Consider the following 17,103-nt stretch of genomic DNA (forward strand, 5'->3'; position numbering starts at 1 on the left):
AGAGTGGTTATTTTTTTTCTAAGCAACATCTTTGCCGAGTGTCAAGAGGTCTCGTTCAGAAATGAGCCTTGCCGTTTGGCCATTTACGCTTGTGCGAGAAAACCAGAGTGCCGGACAGAACCCACACGCGCCAAGGAAGAACGCTGATATACTGTGTGGTTAAGGCGGGTGACATATTTGCTGTGCTGCCTCTTTACAGGCACCACCCCCGTAGGTGCGGTGTCACGATTCCCTTTGCACAAACCATCAGTCGCAATCCACGAATCCTACCCGAGTCATGGTGTGCTTTTCAACATCGTCGCCATCGGCGTTATTGTTACCGTCGTTTTCACGAGACATTTCTCACCGTCGTCGCCGCCATCATTGCGATCATTGTTTTTGTCTTTTATCGCCACCACTTCCCCCCCAGGACATCAGCCTTTGCCCGAGCGTCTCGGGTGAAGGCTCAGCCGCGAGCCAGGACTCTCCGCTCCTCCTCCTCCTCGCCGCTAACAACAACGTGCCCTGCCGCGACGCGTTGGCCCCGGCTTGCGACGCGCTGCTGGAGCTGCTGGGCCGCGGCGGAGAGCCCGCCGGCCGCGGCCTGCTATGCGGCCTGCGGGCCCTCGCGCTGCTCGCCGAGCACAGCTACGGCCTCTACCACGTCCGCTGGTGGGTGCCGTGAGGGCGTCGTCGTGGTGCGTGGGGAGGTGAGGCCGCCGCCTGGCCCCTGGGTCGCGTTGGGACTTTGGAAAGGAGGAGATCGGCGGCTTTCGTGGGGCCGGGCTGGCTGGCATGACGTGCGCTGTGATTTGTGGGATTATGCATCGCGTCCGTTTTGTCCAGTGTGCTTCTTAAACAGACGCTTGGTTTGCATCCGAGAGTGACCCATGCTATTTTTTGCGGCAACTCTTTTGTGACGTATGTGTATTGAACTTGTTTCGCACCGTACGTAGCCAACCGTACTAATCGGAGGTGGTGAAACTACGTAAAAGTCTTTCCTGTGGAGAGTTTGCATTCACAGCTTTATCTTTCCATAAATTATTTAGTGTACTTCACCATAAAATTAAGTGTTGAGGCTAAAGGTTAAGGTTTTGCAGTGTCAAGGTGTAGCGGACACACAGCAGGGCACGAGAGGTTGCGCGTTGCGAGTGTAAAAGCAGGGAGCCAGGGAGCACGTGAATGCCGAGCGTTAAGCAGGAACCTCGAGCGGAGGGATGAGCCCGGAGAACAAGCAGCAGCGCTTAAGCAATTTGGAGGGGGGGGGTGTAAATTGCCATTAAACAGAGGAGGGCACGGGGACGAACGGGTTAATAGCAGGGGTCAGGAGGCCCGGGGCCACGTCTGCTAAGTAAGCGAGCCGTGAGTGCTGCTGCCGCACGGCGGGGGGTGCCGGCCTGGTTGGTTGAATGACGACCGCTGGGGGGGAGGGCGTCGTTAAGATGCTCGGGCACTTTGCCGGGAGGCAGCGCGAGCGCTGATCTCGGCTGCAATCCGATATGCGAGGGTCGCGTCGCTGCGACGCTGAGCACACGTGGGGGGGGGGGTTGGGGGGGGTGGGGCGGTGGGAGTGCTCCGCGATGCTGCGCCGCGGAGCTGGCGGATGACATCACGCTTATGTGCGCCGCGACGAGCGACGCTTAACCCACAAAGCACTGGCAGGGACTTGGATTGTCGTGCACTTTTGAGGTTTTGTGCAACATCTGACAAAAAAGGCTAAATATTCAAATATAGGATCACAGAGCTTGGGCAGGTTTTGGCACTGGTTCTGACTGCCTTCCCACTTGTCTGGTTTTTGTGCTTCTGGTACGTGACGAGTTGTACTGCGTTTTGAGATGCAATTTGCATGAATGACTGCGCTAGATACAAATAAATATATTATTATACGTAGCAATGCAGCGAAGAAAAATATAACCCAAGAGTGCAGCACTGCATTTAAGAGACCCGGCTTGATAATGTCTATGATGCTCCATTTTACAAGTTCTCGCACAAATAAATCATCTTGCTGTGAGCAAGCATACGTTACTGCTTGTACAGACTTTGTACATGCGACCGCTGGAGAAGTGTAGATTATTTCAGGGCGGCATTCTGCCAAGGTTAATGAAATAACTATTTCTACGATGTTCAGGAAATTCCCCCAATTGTTTGCGTCAGAATATATTGTTTTGATTATGGGCAGGGTAAATGACGAAAGTAAGAATGTTCTTGGTCTGTGCTCGTACAGCACTGCCAACACATGTTGCAAAATAGAATTCCAAAATGTGTGCTTGGTTTCAAAAATTCGCGTACCGTGGGGGCGGGTTGGTGGTCGGGAAGGAGGGTGGGCGGGTGGCCAGGGTGGGCGGCAGCCTCGAGCCGTGTACGTGGCGGTGCGTGTCAGCACGCCCCGGTGGCTTCGTCGCGAAGGGGGGGTGGCGTAGGGCAAAGCCAACTCGCGCTTGCGTCGGCAGAATGGTAATCCGCAGGTGCGGGGCGGTCGCCGGCAGGGCCGCTGTTTTGTATGTAAACAACGCGACTCCGAAGAAAAAACCCGCTGGGGTTCTCTAATGGGCGAGCAGGGTTAGGGTTTCTCGCGCGTGCGCCGTCTTGGGCTGTGCGCCGTCCGGCGGTGCCACCGCGGGCGCCGCTCTCAAACTCCGGCACCGCTTGGCGGTGCTGCCGCCCGCCGCCGCCACGAGCAGTGCTACTCCCCAACCCCATCCACCCACGTGGACGTACAAACGTTGCCGCCTTCGGCAGCAGGGAATGGAGTGTTAGCAAGAGCACACGGCGCCCTCCATGCACCCTGTGAGCACTTTGCACGTTGCGCATTCACCGCTACGCAGCCGCACAGCTTGCTCCCCGGGCAGGGAGTGGGAGGGAGCCTGCGATAATTACAGACTGCAGACGGCCCGACCTGGTCGCACTCTCAGCCGCTGCCTCCTCACGGGGCAGCCAGGTGAAATTTTAATCAAAGAGATTTTCCTAATATGCTCCACACGGACGCGTCAACGTGGATTACGGCGGCACCCGCCCGACTGGGCGGTTTGGGGAGATTGTCTTCGTAGCCCCCAGCCGTGGGTTGGTTTGAGCGAGCTGGGCTGCCGGGCATGGAGAGTGGGGACGGGGGTGGGTGGGGGGCTGGGAGGGTAATTGTGAGCGGCCGGGATGGGCTAGGAGACGCAGATGCGGCTGATAGCGTCACGCAGGTGTGCCCCAGGCCTGGAGGACCAGCGTGGCACATAATGGCAGGATTTGCCGTGTAATCAGAGATGTACCACTGCGTGGATTTTTGTGGTTGTGCTGGGTAGCTCTTCGATGTGCGCTGGAGACGTGCGGCGCGTTCTCTGGCACCGTGTCCTTCGTTGCACTCCCAGCGCGTCACGCCAAACTGCACGCGATAACGACCCGAAAAAATACGTCGCAGAGCGAATTGGAGATTTGTGCGGGGACCTGTAACGTTGGGTGCCCGCCGGGCTGCCGATGATTCTCGTGCCAGCCGGCATCTATCAGTACCCACCCCATGGTCCGCGACGCCACCAGCCCAGCCTCAACATCGGTGACATTTGCACGTTAGTTTAAACTTTAAATGACATCCGTGCGAACGTTCAGCTGGCTTAGATCATTGTGTAAGTGTTTGAAGGTGGTGGGCTGAACGTGCCTCTGTAAATATCAGAGCTGGGAGGTACGTGCTCGATGTGCGACGTGGGTGAACCCTGGGTCTTTGGGATGGGCGTGGGTAGCGCGCCGTCATCATGTGACTAATCCCCCCCCCCCCATCATCCTAACATTACAAACGGACGCCCCTCTGTGACACACTGACAAACGCGAAGGCGTTGGGTTCACAGAGGCTCGTGCGTCCAGTTTTGCCCATCAGATGTTGAAGCCAGACACTGGCGCACAGTTTTTGGGGACACGTTCCAGACACGCGCAGAGCATGGGGTCCCCCGTAGGATTATCACACAAGGGCCTGCACGCATTATCAGGGTGGCGGGAACTTCGGTGATGGAGCCATCTAAAGTTGGCGTTCGCTTGTGAATCCTGGGTAGTACAAAACATTTGTATTGATTTAAAAAAAAAATGTTGACGGATTTTTTTTATCACCTGTTAGAACCTTTTCTCCCATCATTTGTACCTTCATGAGGTCATCGTCCCCAACACCAGCGATGATCAGTCCACTGTTGGATGAGAGCCGCCCCATTATTCCACTCTATGTGAAGCTCCAGGGATTCGTGTGCACGCGCCTGCCGCCAGAAAAGCCCTGCGTTGGTGGTGACGTTGGCGCAGCCTTGCTTGACGATGGCGCAAAACAGCACCAGCAGAAGTGGCAGCAATGGTGGCGGCAGCAGCCGCGGGAATGTGAAATTCCGGGGAAGGTGCAGCGATTGGATAGTGCGATGCAGAGGGCGAAGCACGAAGGGCATTTTGAGTAACAGGATGCCCTGCGCAGTGCAAACACAAACAGTGGCTGAATAATTAAAGTAGTAAAACATTGCTTGACTGCTCCAAGCACAGTGCAGCAGCCATAATTGTCGGGTGGAGCTGCGGGGGACGGAGCGATGGAGCTCTGTGAGCGTGGGTGGGAGAGAATGGAGGGCAAGGAAGGGAGGGAGTGAAGAGGGAAGAGGAGATGGAGGGATAGGATGGATACTGGGAGGGGAGGGGAGGGAAGGGAATAAGGGAGTGAGCTGTGTAATGGCTACAAATAATATGGCCCACTGCCCGAGGTGGGTTGGGCAGGGCTGGCAAGGGGAGGGGGTGCGGGGAGCTTGTTACCTGTGGCTGAGTGGAGTGGGGGGCGGCGGGGGATCTCTGGGCGGCAGCATCAGCAGCAGCTGGGTGTGGGGCCACTCACGGCCCCGATGGGCGGCGGCGTTTTTTATCTCGTGATCGGCAGGAGTGGCCCCGAACTCCGTGACCCATCCCTGAGCATTCATCACCTGCACGTCTCGCCACACCCCGTTGGCCATGCCTCATTTACTTTTGCACTCCTGCTGCAGCCTCCCGGGGGAAAATCGTCTGTGTGCAGAGAAACCTGGTGGGTTTGCCCCAGCCAGGCAAACGGTTCCACAAATAATAGCCCCAAAAATAGTCACGGCTGCTTTATTTGTCGAGAACACGGGATGATCAATTGTGCAAACCGTCGTGTGGAAACATGACGGCGGGTTCGGCTGGGTTCCCCGGCATGAAGGGAGCGCGATGCCACAACAAGGACGCTTAACACGATGGCCGTGATCAGCGGTTGTTTGCACTCATCTCACTGAATGATGTTTACCAAACATTAGTTAAACGTCTTGGCTTTAATTCACAACACGTCCTTAAATCCAAATCTACTTGTATAATAAACACAGGCCGAATTTTTCATCATTTTTATTAATTAATCCTCTTCATGGGAGATTAGAAATATACTGATTTTCATTTCGCGTTTTCTAGTTGCTATTTAAAGACACAGACGAGAGCCGGCTCTTTGTGCGTCGGCATTGAAACAAAGCAGACCGGCGCAAACCCGTCGCTCCCCATTCCTGAGCTCAGCTGATGGGTTTGCCACGTGTCCTCTCATCATCCCGCTGTGGATTCTGCTGCTGCTGCTGCAGCTTCATCTGCAGCTGCTGATGCTGCTGCTTCTGCAGCTGCTGCTGCTTCTGCAGCTGCTGCTGCTTCTGCAGCTGCTGTAGCTTCTGCTGCTGCAGCTGTTGTAGCCTCTGCTACTGCAGCTGCTGTAGCTTCTGCTGCTGCAGCTGTTGTAGCTTCTGCTTCTGCAGCTGCTGCTGCTTCTGCAGCTGCTGTAGCTTCTGCTGCTGCAGCTGCTGTAGCTTCTGCTACTGCAGCTGCTGTAGCTTCTGCTGCTGCAGCTGTTGTAGCTTCTGCTGCTGCTGCATTCCTCAATGCCATTCTTGATGCCGTCCACCCACATTGCGCTCCCATCTGTATGGCCCCGCCAAATTGCCGTATCGTGCCGCTCGCCAGTTGCCTGAGGCAGACCTCCGTCTTGATTTGCTGCACCGCGGTGGCGTGTCTTGGTTTATTTCTAACGAGTGCAGCGCATGTTCTCCTGCCAGTGGTCCTTCAACTCTTTGTAACCTCAAAGTCTACCGAGTGTGGCACAAGCGCTGTGGTGACGTCACTCGCTTAGTGGCAAATGGCAGCTGCTGCTGCTGTTATGGGTATCTGTCTGTCTGGCCACCCACCGTCTCGTGTGTCGTGCCGATCTTCATCTGTGCTCCTCTGTAACAGCACCTTGCCCCGGTCGGTTAAAGGCTATAAGGGGGATCTTTTGTATTTTTGCATCTGTCCACGTGTCTGTGTGATTGTGTCCTCCCGCTCCCCACGCAGCGCCCTGCGGAAGCACCCCCACGCTCTGTTCGGGGTGGTGCGCGGCGTGGCGCTGGCCGCGACGCGGGAGGCGCCGGCGCTGGCGGAGCACACGACCGCGCTGCTCTCCGCCCTGCTGGAGCTGCTGCGCCCGCTGCTGGGAGCCGAGCACGCGGTAACGAGCGCCCCGCTGCGTACGCGCCACGCGCACACGCTGGTCACGCGTTGCGTTCACCCTGCGTGCACCCTGCACGCATGCGACACACCCCCCTCGCTCTCCCTGCGCGCGCCCTGCCACTTGCAAAACCTGAACTGAAATGGAGCAGGTCTTGCTGAGCTGCCATCTCCTGGCCACCTCATAGCCTGGCGGATTTGAGACTTTCACAAATCTGAGCGATTTACTGGATTCATACCGGTGAGCCACTGCATCCAGCGATGAACCCACACCGTTCCTGTGCACCCACTGTGTTCTGAAGGAAGCGGTGATCGAGGACCACGAGGTGACAGAGTTTAAACATGGGCTTGGCCACACACCTGACACACAGCCGTCTGCAAAACCGTGGCCACCCTCGTTTACTCACCAAAGCTATGCAGGGAAGGGAGCGTCTCTCGCGCTTTCTTTGGCTCGGCGTATTTATTTTTAAAGGGCGTCTGGAGGCAGAAGGGGTAGGGGGGGTGGTGGACCCAGTTATCCTAAAACCAATATTTTGAAGACCCTTTTTCCCTTCACCATTGGGGCAGCGAGGGCACGATCGGCGCCTCGAAACGGGAGCCCGGAGCACGCACGCGGCTCCTGTGAGACGAGCATCGAGTCTTCCCGCCCCCCCCCCCCGCACGTTCAGACGTCGCGAATGAAAGGAGCGCCGCCCCACACCCGCGAGCCCCTCGGCTCTCGACTGATCCTAGCCGTTGAAGCGCCCTGTGCTGGAAAGACGTGGGGTTGTCCGTGTGGTCGGCGACATGGGTTTTGCAAACAGCGGGGGGTGGAATGTGCGCAAGGCTTTGTCGAACCCCACTGCTGTAAATGGATGCGTCCGTCGGTGATGTGTTCCTCCGCCAGGGGTGTGGCGGAAGATTTGTGAGAGAGGTTATTAAAAAGGGGGTGAAGAAAAATAGTTGGTTAAGCTTACCAGACATCGTACTTCTTGCCCTTACAGACTCGCACAAAAATGCAGGCCTACACGTTTGTGCGAGCTGCTTTGTGTGTGCGTGTGTGTGGGGAGCCATGGAGCAGCCGTGAGTGCGTTTCGCTCTGCGTTCGATTCCTGCTCGCAGCCAACGTCAGTGGTTGAACATCTGAACCGGTCTTGGGCACATCCCGAACGTCGACTGAACTTAAAATGAGCACGCTGTGCGGTTTGCAAATGTCGGCACCGGGGAGACAAAGGCAGCCAGGCGTGGTGCTGGCTACGCCCGGCACCACCTCCTCGTGCGCCACGGCGGCCTTCTTAGGTGCTCACGAACAGCACTTGCCCCAACAGTCTTTGTAGCCTACGCGGGGGATCTTCATTTCGCATGTGCGTGTACTTGTATGTTGGTAAGTTTGCTCATTGTGGTACAGATTGGCTAGATCGCCGCAGGGCAGGGCGCATTGTTGTCCACGTCAGGCTGCGCGCGCGTCGAGCGCTAATTCATCGTGCAACGTAATTAACGAGCCACGTGGAGGGTGACTAAAAGGACGCCTCTGGCCCCAGTGACAAGTGAGAGCCGCCCCACTGGTGCAGTCCATTTTCGCGTCAGCTCCTCTGTTTGATTGACGTTGTTAAAAGGTCGATTGCAAAAGACTTTTTGCTTACGCGCGGTAATAATAATAATAAGTAAAAGGTAATGACATTTTTGTACCGTGAAGCGTCGGGGAAACTGCTGGGAACGCTGGGCTGTCGGCCTGGGGGGAGCGGAGAGTGGCGCACATCGATGACCCGACGCACTGCGCCGCTTATAACTTTGGACGTGTTTTTCCCACGTCCATTTATTACTTTTTCTAAGCACAATTGCTGAGCACGGGCCCAAAATGTCAAACGGCCAGCAACGTGAAGGTCCTGTCAAAATTATCCTTTCCCCAACAGTCTGTTAAGGTTGTAACCTGGGGAATCTTTTTCTTTGCGTTTGTGTAGTGAGCATGTGGGTAAATCTCACACGTAGACTTTGACGGCCAATTTCATGGCACACAATTGGTTTATTTTGGGTTAGATTATGTAGCTGTTATGCATTTATTTTGAATCTGTAACCCTCCACCACCTGACAGCCAATCAAATTGGGTTTCCGCGTGGTCAAATGTTCCTATTGATTTGGTGTTTCAGCAAACCGGAGGAGCCATGTTGAACAGCAAGCAAAGTGTTGACAATTTGAAATGAAGTTTCGCTGGAGATTGCATCCAGCATCGCCAGGTGTTGACAAAAGTTTATCTCTCGCCCACGTGTGTGTACGTGTGGTTGTGTGGATGGTACAGTGGTTGGTGCGCTGCGCTATGATCCCAGCGGGCAGAGTTCAATTCCTACTCACGGCCAACATCGGTGACGATTATATGAACCAGTCCTGTGCCCCCGCTAGGTCGACTCAGCCCTAATTAAACGAGTACCAGGTGTGATGTTGTAAACATCAGCACTGGTGAGACAAAGGCGGCCAGGCGTGGTCGTGGCTACCCACCCTCATCCCCTCGTATGTTGAACTTGATGGATGCATGTTCAACCTCTTTCCCATCGTATGTTGAACTTGATGGATGCATGTTCAACCTCTTTCCCATCGTATGAAGCCGACCGTGCTAATCAGAGGTGCGGGAGAAGGGCAACCAACTAAACATAAAAAGCACTTCTTGTGCTGTGCCGGCCCTAAGAGGTGCTCACTAACAGCACTTGCCCCAAGAGTTGAAGGCAATAGGGAGGGGATCTTTATCTTTTGTTTGGGTGTAAATTTGCGAATAGGTTCACTTGTGTGCGTCTGCGCGTGTGTGGGTGTGTGCGCGCTCATGCAGAATCTCCAGTTTTTGTTTAAGTTGTTACTCAAGTTTTTAAGTCTGCTTTCGGCTGCTTAGCCTGAGGGGTGTAGCATGCCTACGCATACTGCCAGCATACCTACGTACTGTGGTGATCATACCTACACAAACTGTCCGAATAATATTCATTTTTTTAAAAAGTACACTTGTAAGGTGCAATTCATCCAGGCATTTCCATGCGCCATATGCCTATAGAGACATACTTTGGGAGTACCTAGACATGCTGTGATTATACCCACTCGTACTGCCAGCATATGGAATACATATGCGGTACCGATCACGCGATATTTAGCGCGCTGTACTACGAACCCAGTGACCGGAATTTGGTTCCCAGCCATGGATAATATCGGTGGCGAGTGATATCGGAACCGGTCTTAAGCTTTCCCTTGAACAAACCCGCACTGAGCCACATTGTAAAGTCTGGTCAAACAACCCAATTTCATGACACCGTTTGGGAAAAGCCTTCATATTGTTGATGCGGGGCCATGCATTATTATCGTTGCTCTTGCCCGTGGCACGGACGGCTAAATAATAATTCGGCGAGCTGCTGGTGTGCCCAGCTCACCGGACTTCTCCAGGATGAATACAGATTCAGATTCTGGTGCTGTGCGGCCACGAGTGGATGGATTTGCGAGGCTTGCGTTGCCATCCCCCAAGTGTGCTGCTGGCTGAGCGCTTGCGGCCGCTCTGCATCGCTGACGGATAAACCCGACTCGTCGGATATTTATTTTTGTCAGCTGGGCGTGGTGGGGATGCGTGCTCCTGCGATGCAGCACTTTGTATGTGTGTGTTGAACTTTATTTGCACAGTACATTGTCGACCGTGCTAATCGGAGGACGCAAGCGTTGGTGGGTCGTGCAGAGATTTGCGAAACTCCCAAAATCCCACCGAGTTGTGAGATGGAAGCCCGGAGATGGCAGTACAGCAAGTGGGATTATCAACCTATCAGTGTGTACCGTTTTTTGGATGTCATCTATGTATTTATGGGTTTTCTCTGGGTACTCTGGTTTCCAAGATCTGCTGTAATGTAGCGGGTCGGCGCACTGGACTTGCGATCCAGCGGCCGCCGGTTCCGCTCCATTTCCCGGCGCGGCAATTGAAGTAACATAGGTGGCAACGTTCTTAAATCCCCTCCGCTGCCTCTCCACCCACAGTACAAATGGGTTCACCACAGTCTAGGATAGGCAACGTGGAAGAGTAGGCCAAATATCCTCTAGAGTTTGCTCTAGTCGAGGCCCTTCCCCCAGCAGTGATGCAAGCAAGCAATTTCAGGGCTGCACCTCTACATTTTACTCCGGTTTCTTCCCACAAGCAAAATAGTTAAAAGAAAATAGCAGAGAATTCCAAATACAGGGCGATCTTGAGAGCTGGTTTTGAGACTCTCCTGCAAATATAAATGACCATTGTTATTATTTTAAGCTGTGGGGATTCGGCTGACAATCGTGTGTTTATCGCAGCGTGTCAGAGGCATTGTGCTGTGTGTCCGTCTCAGCTGCAGCTGCCTTCCTGCGAGAGCACCCGGCAGCCTGCGTGCGGCGCTGCTCCTCACGCCCCTTTGGGGGTGGCTCGCTCCAGCAGAGGTGCCACCCAGAGGCGGCTCGGTGGCTCAGTGAGACCGATACTCGATTTGCTTGATTATCACCCCAAAGCAATTCCTATGAATGACGTTTGGAAGTATAAATCAGGTGATTGGCCTCTGACCATAATCGCCCGGAATGCGCCCGGTCCCTTCAGATCTCCATAGCAAGCAGGGATGAGCCTGTGCTCGGCTTCCATTCACACCCTGGTGTGTGCGAGCTGCAACGTTCTTTCGTGCCCATTCCGTTCATCCGTTCCCCAAATCGGATTCTCTCGTCAATTCGGGAACTTCCGGGATGGACAATGGATTCCGTAAATGGTCGTCGACGCTATCAACAACTCGATAAACTGAAGAGATATCAGAACCACTCCTGTGCCAGTCTCACCCGACCGCCCCGGCGCCGGGCGACCTCCTGTCCGTCCTCCAGGGACACGAGGGCGAGGAGGGCGAGGAGCACGAGGGGAGCTCTGCTGAGGCGACGGCAACGGCGGGGGCCGCCGCGGGCGCCACGGCGGGCGCCGCGGCGTGGGTGATGAGCGTCGCCGAGGCGAGGCAGCAGTTCCGTTGGGGGGAGCCGCTCGGGGTGGAACACCCTCTCGTCCAGCTGGAGAAACTCGTCACGGTAAAGGCAACTACGGTAAAGGCCATGGTACATGGGGGTGCAGCGTTCTTTGTCTGGCTGCCAGCAGGAGCACATGTGGCCCGCTCGGGCTCTAAGAGTGGCCCGATGAGCTATGTGCCGCCAAGGGATGTGGCTGCCTAAGTTCTAAAAAGTTAGATTATGAAGATGAAATGTTAACAAGGGATAGACAGATTTTCAGGAAAGCGTCTTGAGATTAAAATACGACAAATGAGAACTGTAGATAAGATTAACAGATCCGTGTGATGATACAGATTAACAAGGGGGATAGAGTTTAGAGGTCTGGAAGTAAAGAGATAGATTTGTGAGATGAGAATGCAAAACATGAGATAGAGATGAGAGATCTGCTAACCAGAGATGAAGATTATTGAGGTGAAAGAGAAATAGATTTGAGTTACAGATTAATCGTCACATGTGCAGATGGCATGACTTCAGGTGACGTCATTACGTCTGTTTGTGACGCTAGGATTGCATACCCTCATGTCACATGACCCACCAGTGCTCACGAGTTTTATATCCATTACGATCGTCGCTGGGAATCGCCAGTGACAACGGTTGCTGCACACAGCGTCTTTGCCTCATTCTGAACAAATCTGTGTTGGCTGCTTTGTCTGCCCATGTTTCACGCTGCACATGAATGTAAATTAACTTAGAAATGTAAATAACATGTTTATTTAAATGTCCCAGTCAATTTATAGGGATCAATCAAAATGTTAGTTTCTAACATTTGCATGCATCGTACAAAGCTTCTCGCTTGCTTATTTTCTTTTTTACTAGAATCTGCTTCGAAATGCACCCAAACCCGGCGTGAGAGATTGGCCGTCTCGCTGGCTGCGTGGCGTCTTGTTTGAAGGAAGACCCGTTCCAAAAAAACCACGGCAATTGCCGTCTGCTTTCCAGGTTCCGTCGTGCTTCCTAGTTGCACGCGGGGCTCTGACAATTCTCCGCTCGGCGGTAAAGCTGGCACCGCACCTGAGCAATCGTCAAGATCTGAGCAAGTTGTTGCACAACGAGGAACTTGCAAAGCGGATACGGGGGGGGGGGGGCATCGGCAGCAGTCACTGTTGCGCAAATGTGTCCGGTGATGTTGTCTAAATCGTTATTACAAATCGCAGAATGGGTCGCTTCAGAGTAGAGTTTGTACGCAACCGATTGCGCAACGATTCAGTGGCGCGCGCAACCAGGCTTCGTAGCGTCGACGCCGACACTCGGCGGTGGCGGCCGTGCGTGTGCTCGGGGCACAGGACCAGGGCAAGGAGGAGGAGGGGCTGCTGGAGGGGCTGCTGGAGGGGATGTCGGCGCTGCGCCGCACCCTCGACTCGCCCGCCGGGGCCCTGCCGCTGCCGCCGGCGGACTCCGACGTGCCGCCGGAGCCCACGCTGCCTCCGCCCGAGAGCCTGCAGCAGATGTTCACCTCCAGGTCCGTGTCGTCATCCCCGCCCGCCCTCCCCCCGCACGCAGGGGCTTTCTCTGCGCGCTCGCGGTTTTATTTACCCCCCCAAATGCAAAACGTCATGGGCCGTGATCGGCCTCCTGCCGCTGAGTGATGGCTGCCCCAAGCTCTTGCCGCTGGCCAAAGACTTCTTATTACGTGACCCTCCTGGAAAAGATTGCTATTGAGACTCGGTGAAGTTCTTCTTGCTGAAAGAAAGAACTCAATGTTAGTTATGATCATCTTCATACAGTACATTTTGGATGTGTATAGCATCTTAAGCTTTTCCGCATTTCAAGACGCTTTGACGAATCAGGTGGGCATGCTTGTATTATAGAGAGAAACAGGCAGTCGATGGTAAACATCGAGATGTTAAGCGTGGACTTGGGCAGGGAGTCGACAGCACGGAAGGCTGGGGGAGATTAAGTTCTGGACAATTGGGGGCAGCAGAGGAGAATGAGCGACCTCCCTCTTAAGTGAATGGTGACTGCAGATTTCAGCAGAAAGCCTTGGTTGCTGGGGTCAAGGTTGCATCTAGGGGAGTTGAGTGAGATGAGCAAGCAGAGGTAGAAGAGTGTCTCTTTGTTGAGCTTCTTTCGAACCTTACGTAGCCAACCGTGCTAATCGGAGTGCATAGAGGGGAATGGAATGAGAAGTAAAGTGCTTGGAAGGGGGGAGCATGATGCGATGGGGAGGAGGAGAGCAACCATGAGAGTCTCAAGACTCATTGAGATGGTCGTCTGTTTCCTTGACGCGACCGAGTTTCGCGACTGGCCTGCGCGCTGTGCTGTCCCGCTTGGCCCCGCCGAGCCAAGTGCGGCTTGAACAATCGTTTCACTTCTGCAAGATTGATGTCTTGTTTTGGACAAGGTAACTCCCCTGGGACTGCCTGGCAGACACGTGGCCTTTAATTATACGCACCTGCAGCTCTTCTTCGGCAGTTGCTGACGCCTTCTCTCCCAGGTGACACCGCTCCGGCCGATTGGAATTTTGCCATTTTTATGCAGGACGCGGCGCGCCTCGAGGTGCCCGAGAAACACGTGAAACATCCTTCGCGTTTGCAGCGCGCGTAGCTGTGACGTCGTGTCGGGTGTTTCAAATTTGTTTAATTGATCGGTGACACTAATGGAAGATTGGTAACACGCAGAACTCGCCGCGATCGAGCGTAGCGCTGCGTCAACACGACCAGCGAGTGGTGTCTGAGCTTCTGCGTCGCTGCGCACTCGTTTTAGTGGTGTCAGCACTCTTGTCTCGTGGTATTAGTGGGGATCGAGGGGAGTGGGGCCGCCCCGGATGGTGTTGTCTCTGGCCGCTGTTATCCTTTAACCTCTGCCCCGATGCCCCCTCCACCCCCTGCCCCCGCAGGACCGTATTTGTGCTGACGGAATCTCCGGACGAGCGATTCACCTCGTCGCCTTTCCTCTCCTCCTCGCAAGTGGAGGACATGGACCTGGAGATGGACATGGTAAGGGGGGGGTGGGGGGGGAGGGCCTTTGTGCACACGTTGGGAGATTTTATTTATTTTGACACCGTTGCTATGCAAGGGCCCCAACACCCAAAACGTCCATCGGCCAGGGGCAATGACAACTCTGGCCTACGTGAACACGGAAGCGCCGCAGAGGTGATCTCCAGACTCCATGGCTACAGCGAGTGGTGTGAACACTTTGTTCAGCTCACCAATTCACTTGTTCGAAGGCTGATCCGTGTGAGGTCTTGAGACAACAACCTGCTGCACCGACGTCGATGGTAGTACAGCAAATAGGCTGCTGAATTTCGAGGGTGATATCCTTCTACTCCAGTTAAGTTATGGTACGCTTAACACTGCACACATAAGGAAGTAGCCAAATGTTCCAGCCAGTACTCACTTAAAAGAAAGTCTTGGGTGACTTTCATGTTCATTTAAGTACGTTGTTATTGGTGTTATACATTTTTATATTAAACTATGCTGCAGGTATGAGGCGCACAACTTGAAATTCTCAAACTTTTCCAACGCGCCGACCCAAAAATCACGTAAACGTTTAAATGTCCCTGGGCGTGCCCACACGGTAATGGGACGGCTCTCGCTGCCTGGCAAGTAGGCCGCGAGCCGCCCTCTCGCCGCCAGATTAAGGCGAGCCGGTTTGGCCGGGCGTCCCGATCCACCCTGCCCCGCACCCCCTCTCCCTGTGGAACCCCCCCTCCCCCCGTCGCATTCCGTCCGCCACGTGTAACAGATACCCGCGAATTACAATGGCCGTGACTTCTAGAGATGTTTCAGCAGGAATGCACCATTGTGACAAGGTGTACTTGTAGCGACAGTGAAAACAAAATACGACCAACCTTAAGCCGCAACCCCAAAGAGGGAGCTGCCCTATGGAGTAAATCCGCCCCCTCGCCCTACGGGGGGTGGGGCGGCGGCGGAGATGCTTGCAGCGAGTCTCGTCAAAGGGGACACGGCGGGGTTCGTTTGAGAGCATTCGTACGTTCTCTCATTGGTTTCAGCACCGGCCTAAGCCGAGGCTTTGCAGAAGAGGGGCGACGCACGAGATGCGTCGCCGTGCTTGCCGTGTCGGCCCCGCGTCTGTTGGGGGTCACGGCACCCCGACTCGAGGGGCGCGTGATCGTGGCGGTGATTCGCAGCTGGCGCGTTCATAACCGTGACACATCCTTGTTTGTGCAAGACGCCCCCGCGGTTGCAAGTCACCGAGGTCAGATTGACGTGTGTGTGGGGGAGGTGGCTTCTTAACATTGACAAATCTCTGTTTTTTTAAAGGATTTTTATTTTAGATATTTTTAAAGCTATGGCGTGATGTGGTGCCCTGGCCTTTGGGAGTAGCTACTTCCGTGAAAAGTCAGCCGTGGTGGTGGAGCCAGGCAAAGCAAGCACCTAACAACAGGAAGGGAAATAACCCCACTCTATTTAGTTTATTAAACTTAGAACTAAAACTTAGAGCCATTATCGATCTACTGCTGGATGGATGCCTTCCCACACTGTGTAGGTCATGGAGTTTATTTGATATTTTATCGTACTGCACCACGCTGGCCATCGTAGGTTGTTGAAGGCAGCGAGCATAGGCACGGAAGCGTAGAGGTACAGAACAATGGATTTTACTGCTCTGCCCTCTGCTGCTCACTGCGTAACCTTACAGCCCCATGAACACTTGCGTGTGCGTTCTAGTCACCCATCCAAGCACAAACTTACGAACATAATTGTACCTTAACGTAAAGCATCCTTGACATACCCATAATGCATCTGCTATACACCATCACAGCGCTCATGTAGAACTCCTCTCCCCCCCAAAACATTTATCTTATCCGGAGATAAACTCGCACTTACACTCTTTTATGCGTCTAATAGATTATGTTCTCGATGTCATTGTGTCAAAGCAAAACCCCCGCTCGTCCCCACCCATATCCCAACCACAGCAAACCTTCAGCAAAGGACGGCGAGCATCCTAAGCCCACGTTAATGGGGCGTGTGGCGCTTGTGAGTGTGCGAGTGCGCGCGTGTGCTAGGACGTCTCGCAAACGTCGCGATGAGCTCATGCTATGCCTGCCCACAGGGGCCTGGAGTCAAAGATGAGTCCCTGGGAATGAACCGCACCCTCTCAGATTAAACCCGGGCACCGGGGCTGTAATTTACGCCATTTACGAGCAGCGAGTCGTGAATACAGATGGTCGACGCTTTTGCTCATGTACTTCCTAGATCCGATTTGAGATCGGTTGTATTCCGGGTGAATTGATGAAAAGGGCAGCAGCTTCCAAAAAGAAAGAAAACCGCCATCGCGATGGAGATGAGGAAACGGAGTGAGGACGTGTTAAACGCCAGTAGGCTGGCTTCGCGCGTGACTCGCTCGCCCAGAGCGGTAATCAGCGGCTGCCACGGCACGGCGACACCCGCCCCCACCCCCACCCCCACTCCATCTCCCCCGGGGCGGGGGGGGGGGTCACAGGTCACCGCCGTGCAACAGGAGGAAGGGAGGGGCGGAGTGGTGTGCTGGTTACCTGGGCCGCCAGGTAGGGCAACAGAAATCTGAGGAAGTACTGTGGAATTCCACGGTTTCACAAACGTAAAGTTTTTTTATTGTCCAGTTTGTTCAGGTGCTAGATTTTATATGCATACTAAATTAACTGCCTCTGTTGAATGACCCTCGTCGGTATCATGATTCTGCCTAAAGTTGAGTAGCACCTAAGGAGTCAGGCCATCTACC

General features: G+C 54.2%; 1 protein-coding gene across 4 annotated transcripts in view; it reads left to right on the forward strand.

Moving 5' to 3' along the window:
* The window catches only part of VIRMA (vir like m6A methyltransferase associated), a 57,923-nt gene that overhangs the window by 33,421 nt on the left and 7,399 nt on the right, over window positions 1-17,103 (forward strand). For 3 of the 4 annotated variants that reach the window (XM_078863955.1, XM_078863956.1, XM_078863958.1), the window contains exons 21-25: window positions 410-651; window positions 6,292-6,445; window positions 11,269-11,478; window positions 12,726-12,901; window positions 14,279-14,378. In XM_078863955.1, coding sequence (XP_078720081.1) covers window positions 410-651; window positions 6,292-6,445; window positions 11,269-11,478; window positions 12,726-12,901; window positions 14,279-14,378 — 882 coding nt within the window. The remainder of the gene's footprint in view (window positions 1-409; window positions 652-6,291; window positions 6,446-11,268; window positions 11,479-12,725; window positions 12,902-14,278; window positions 14,379-17,103) is intronic. The other variant, XM_078863957.1, reaches the window with a different exon arrangement.

The sequence above is a fragment of the Lampetra fluviatilis genome, chromosome 17, assembly GCF_964198595.1.
Source record: "Lampetra fluviatilis chromosome 17, kcLamFluv1.1, whole genome shotgun sequence".
NCBI lineage: Eukaryota > Metazoa > Chordata > Hyperoartia > Petromyzontiformes > Petromyzontidae > Lampetra > Lampetra fluviatilis.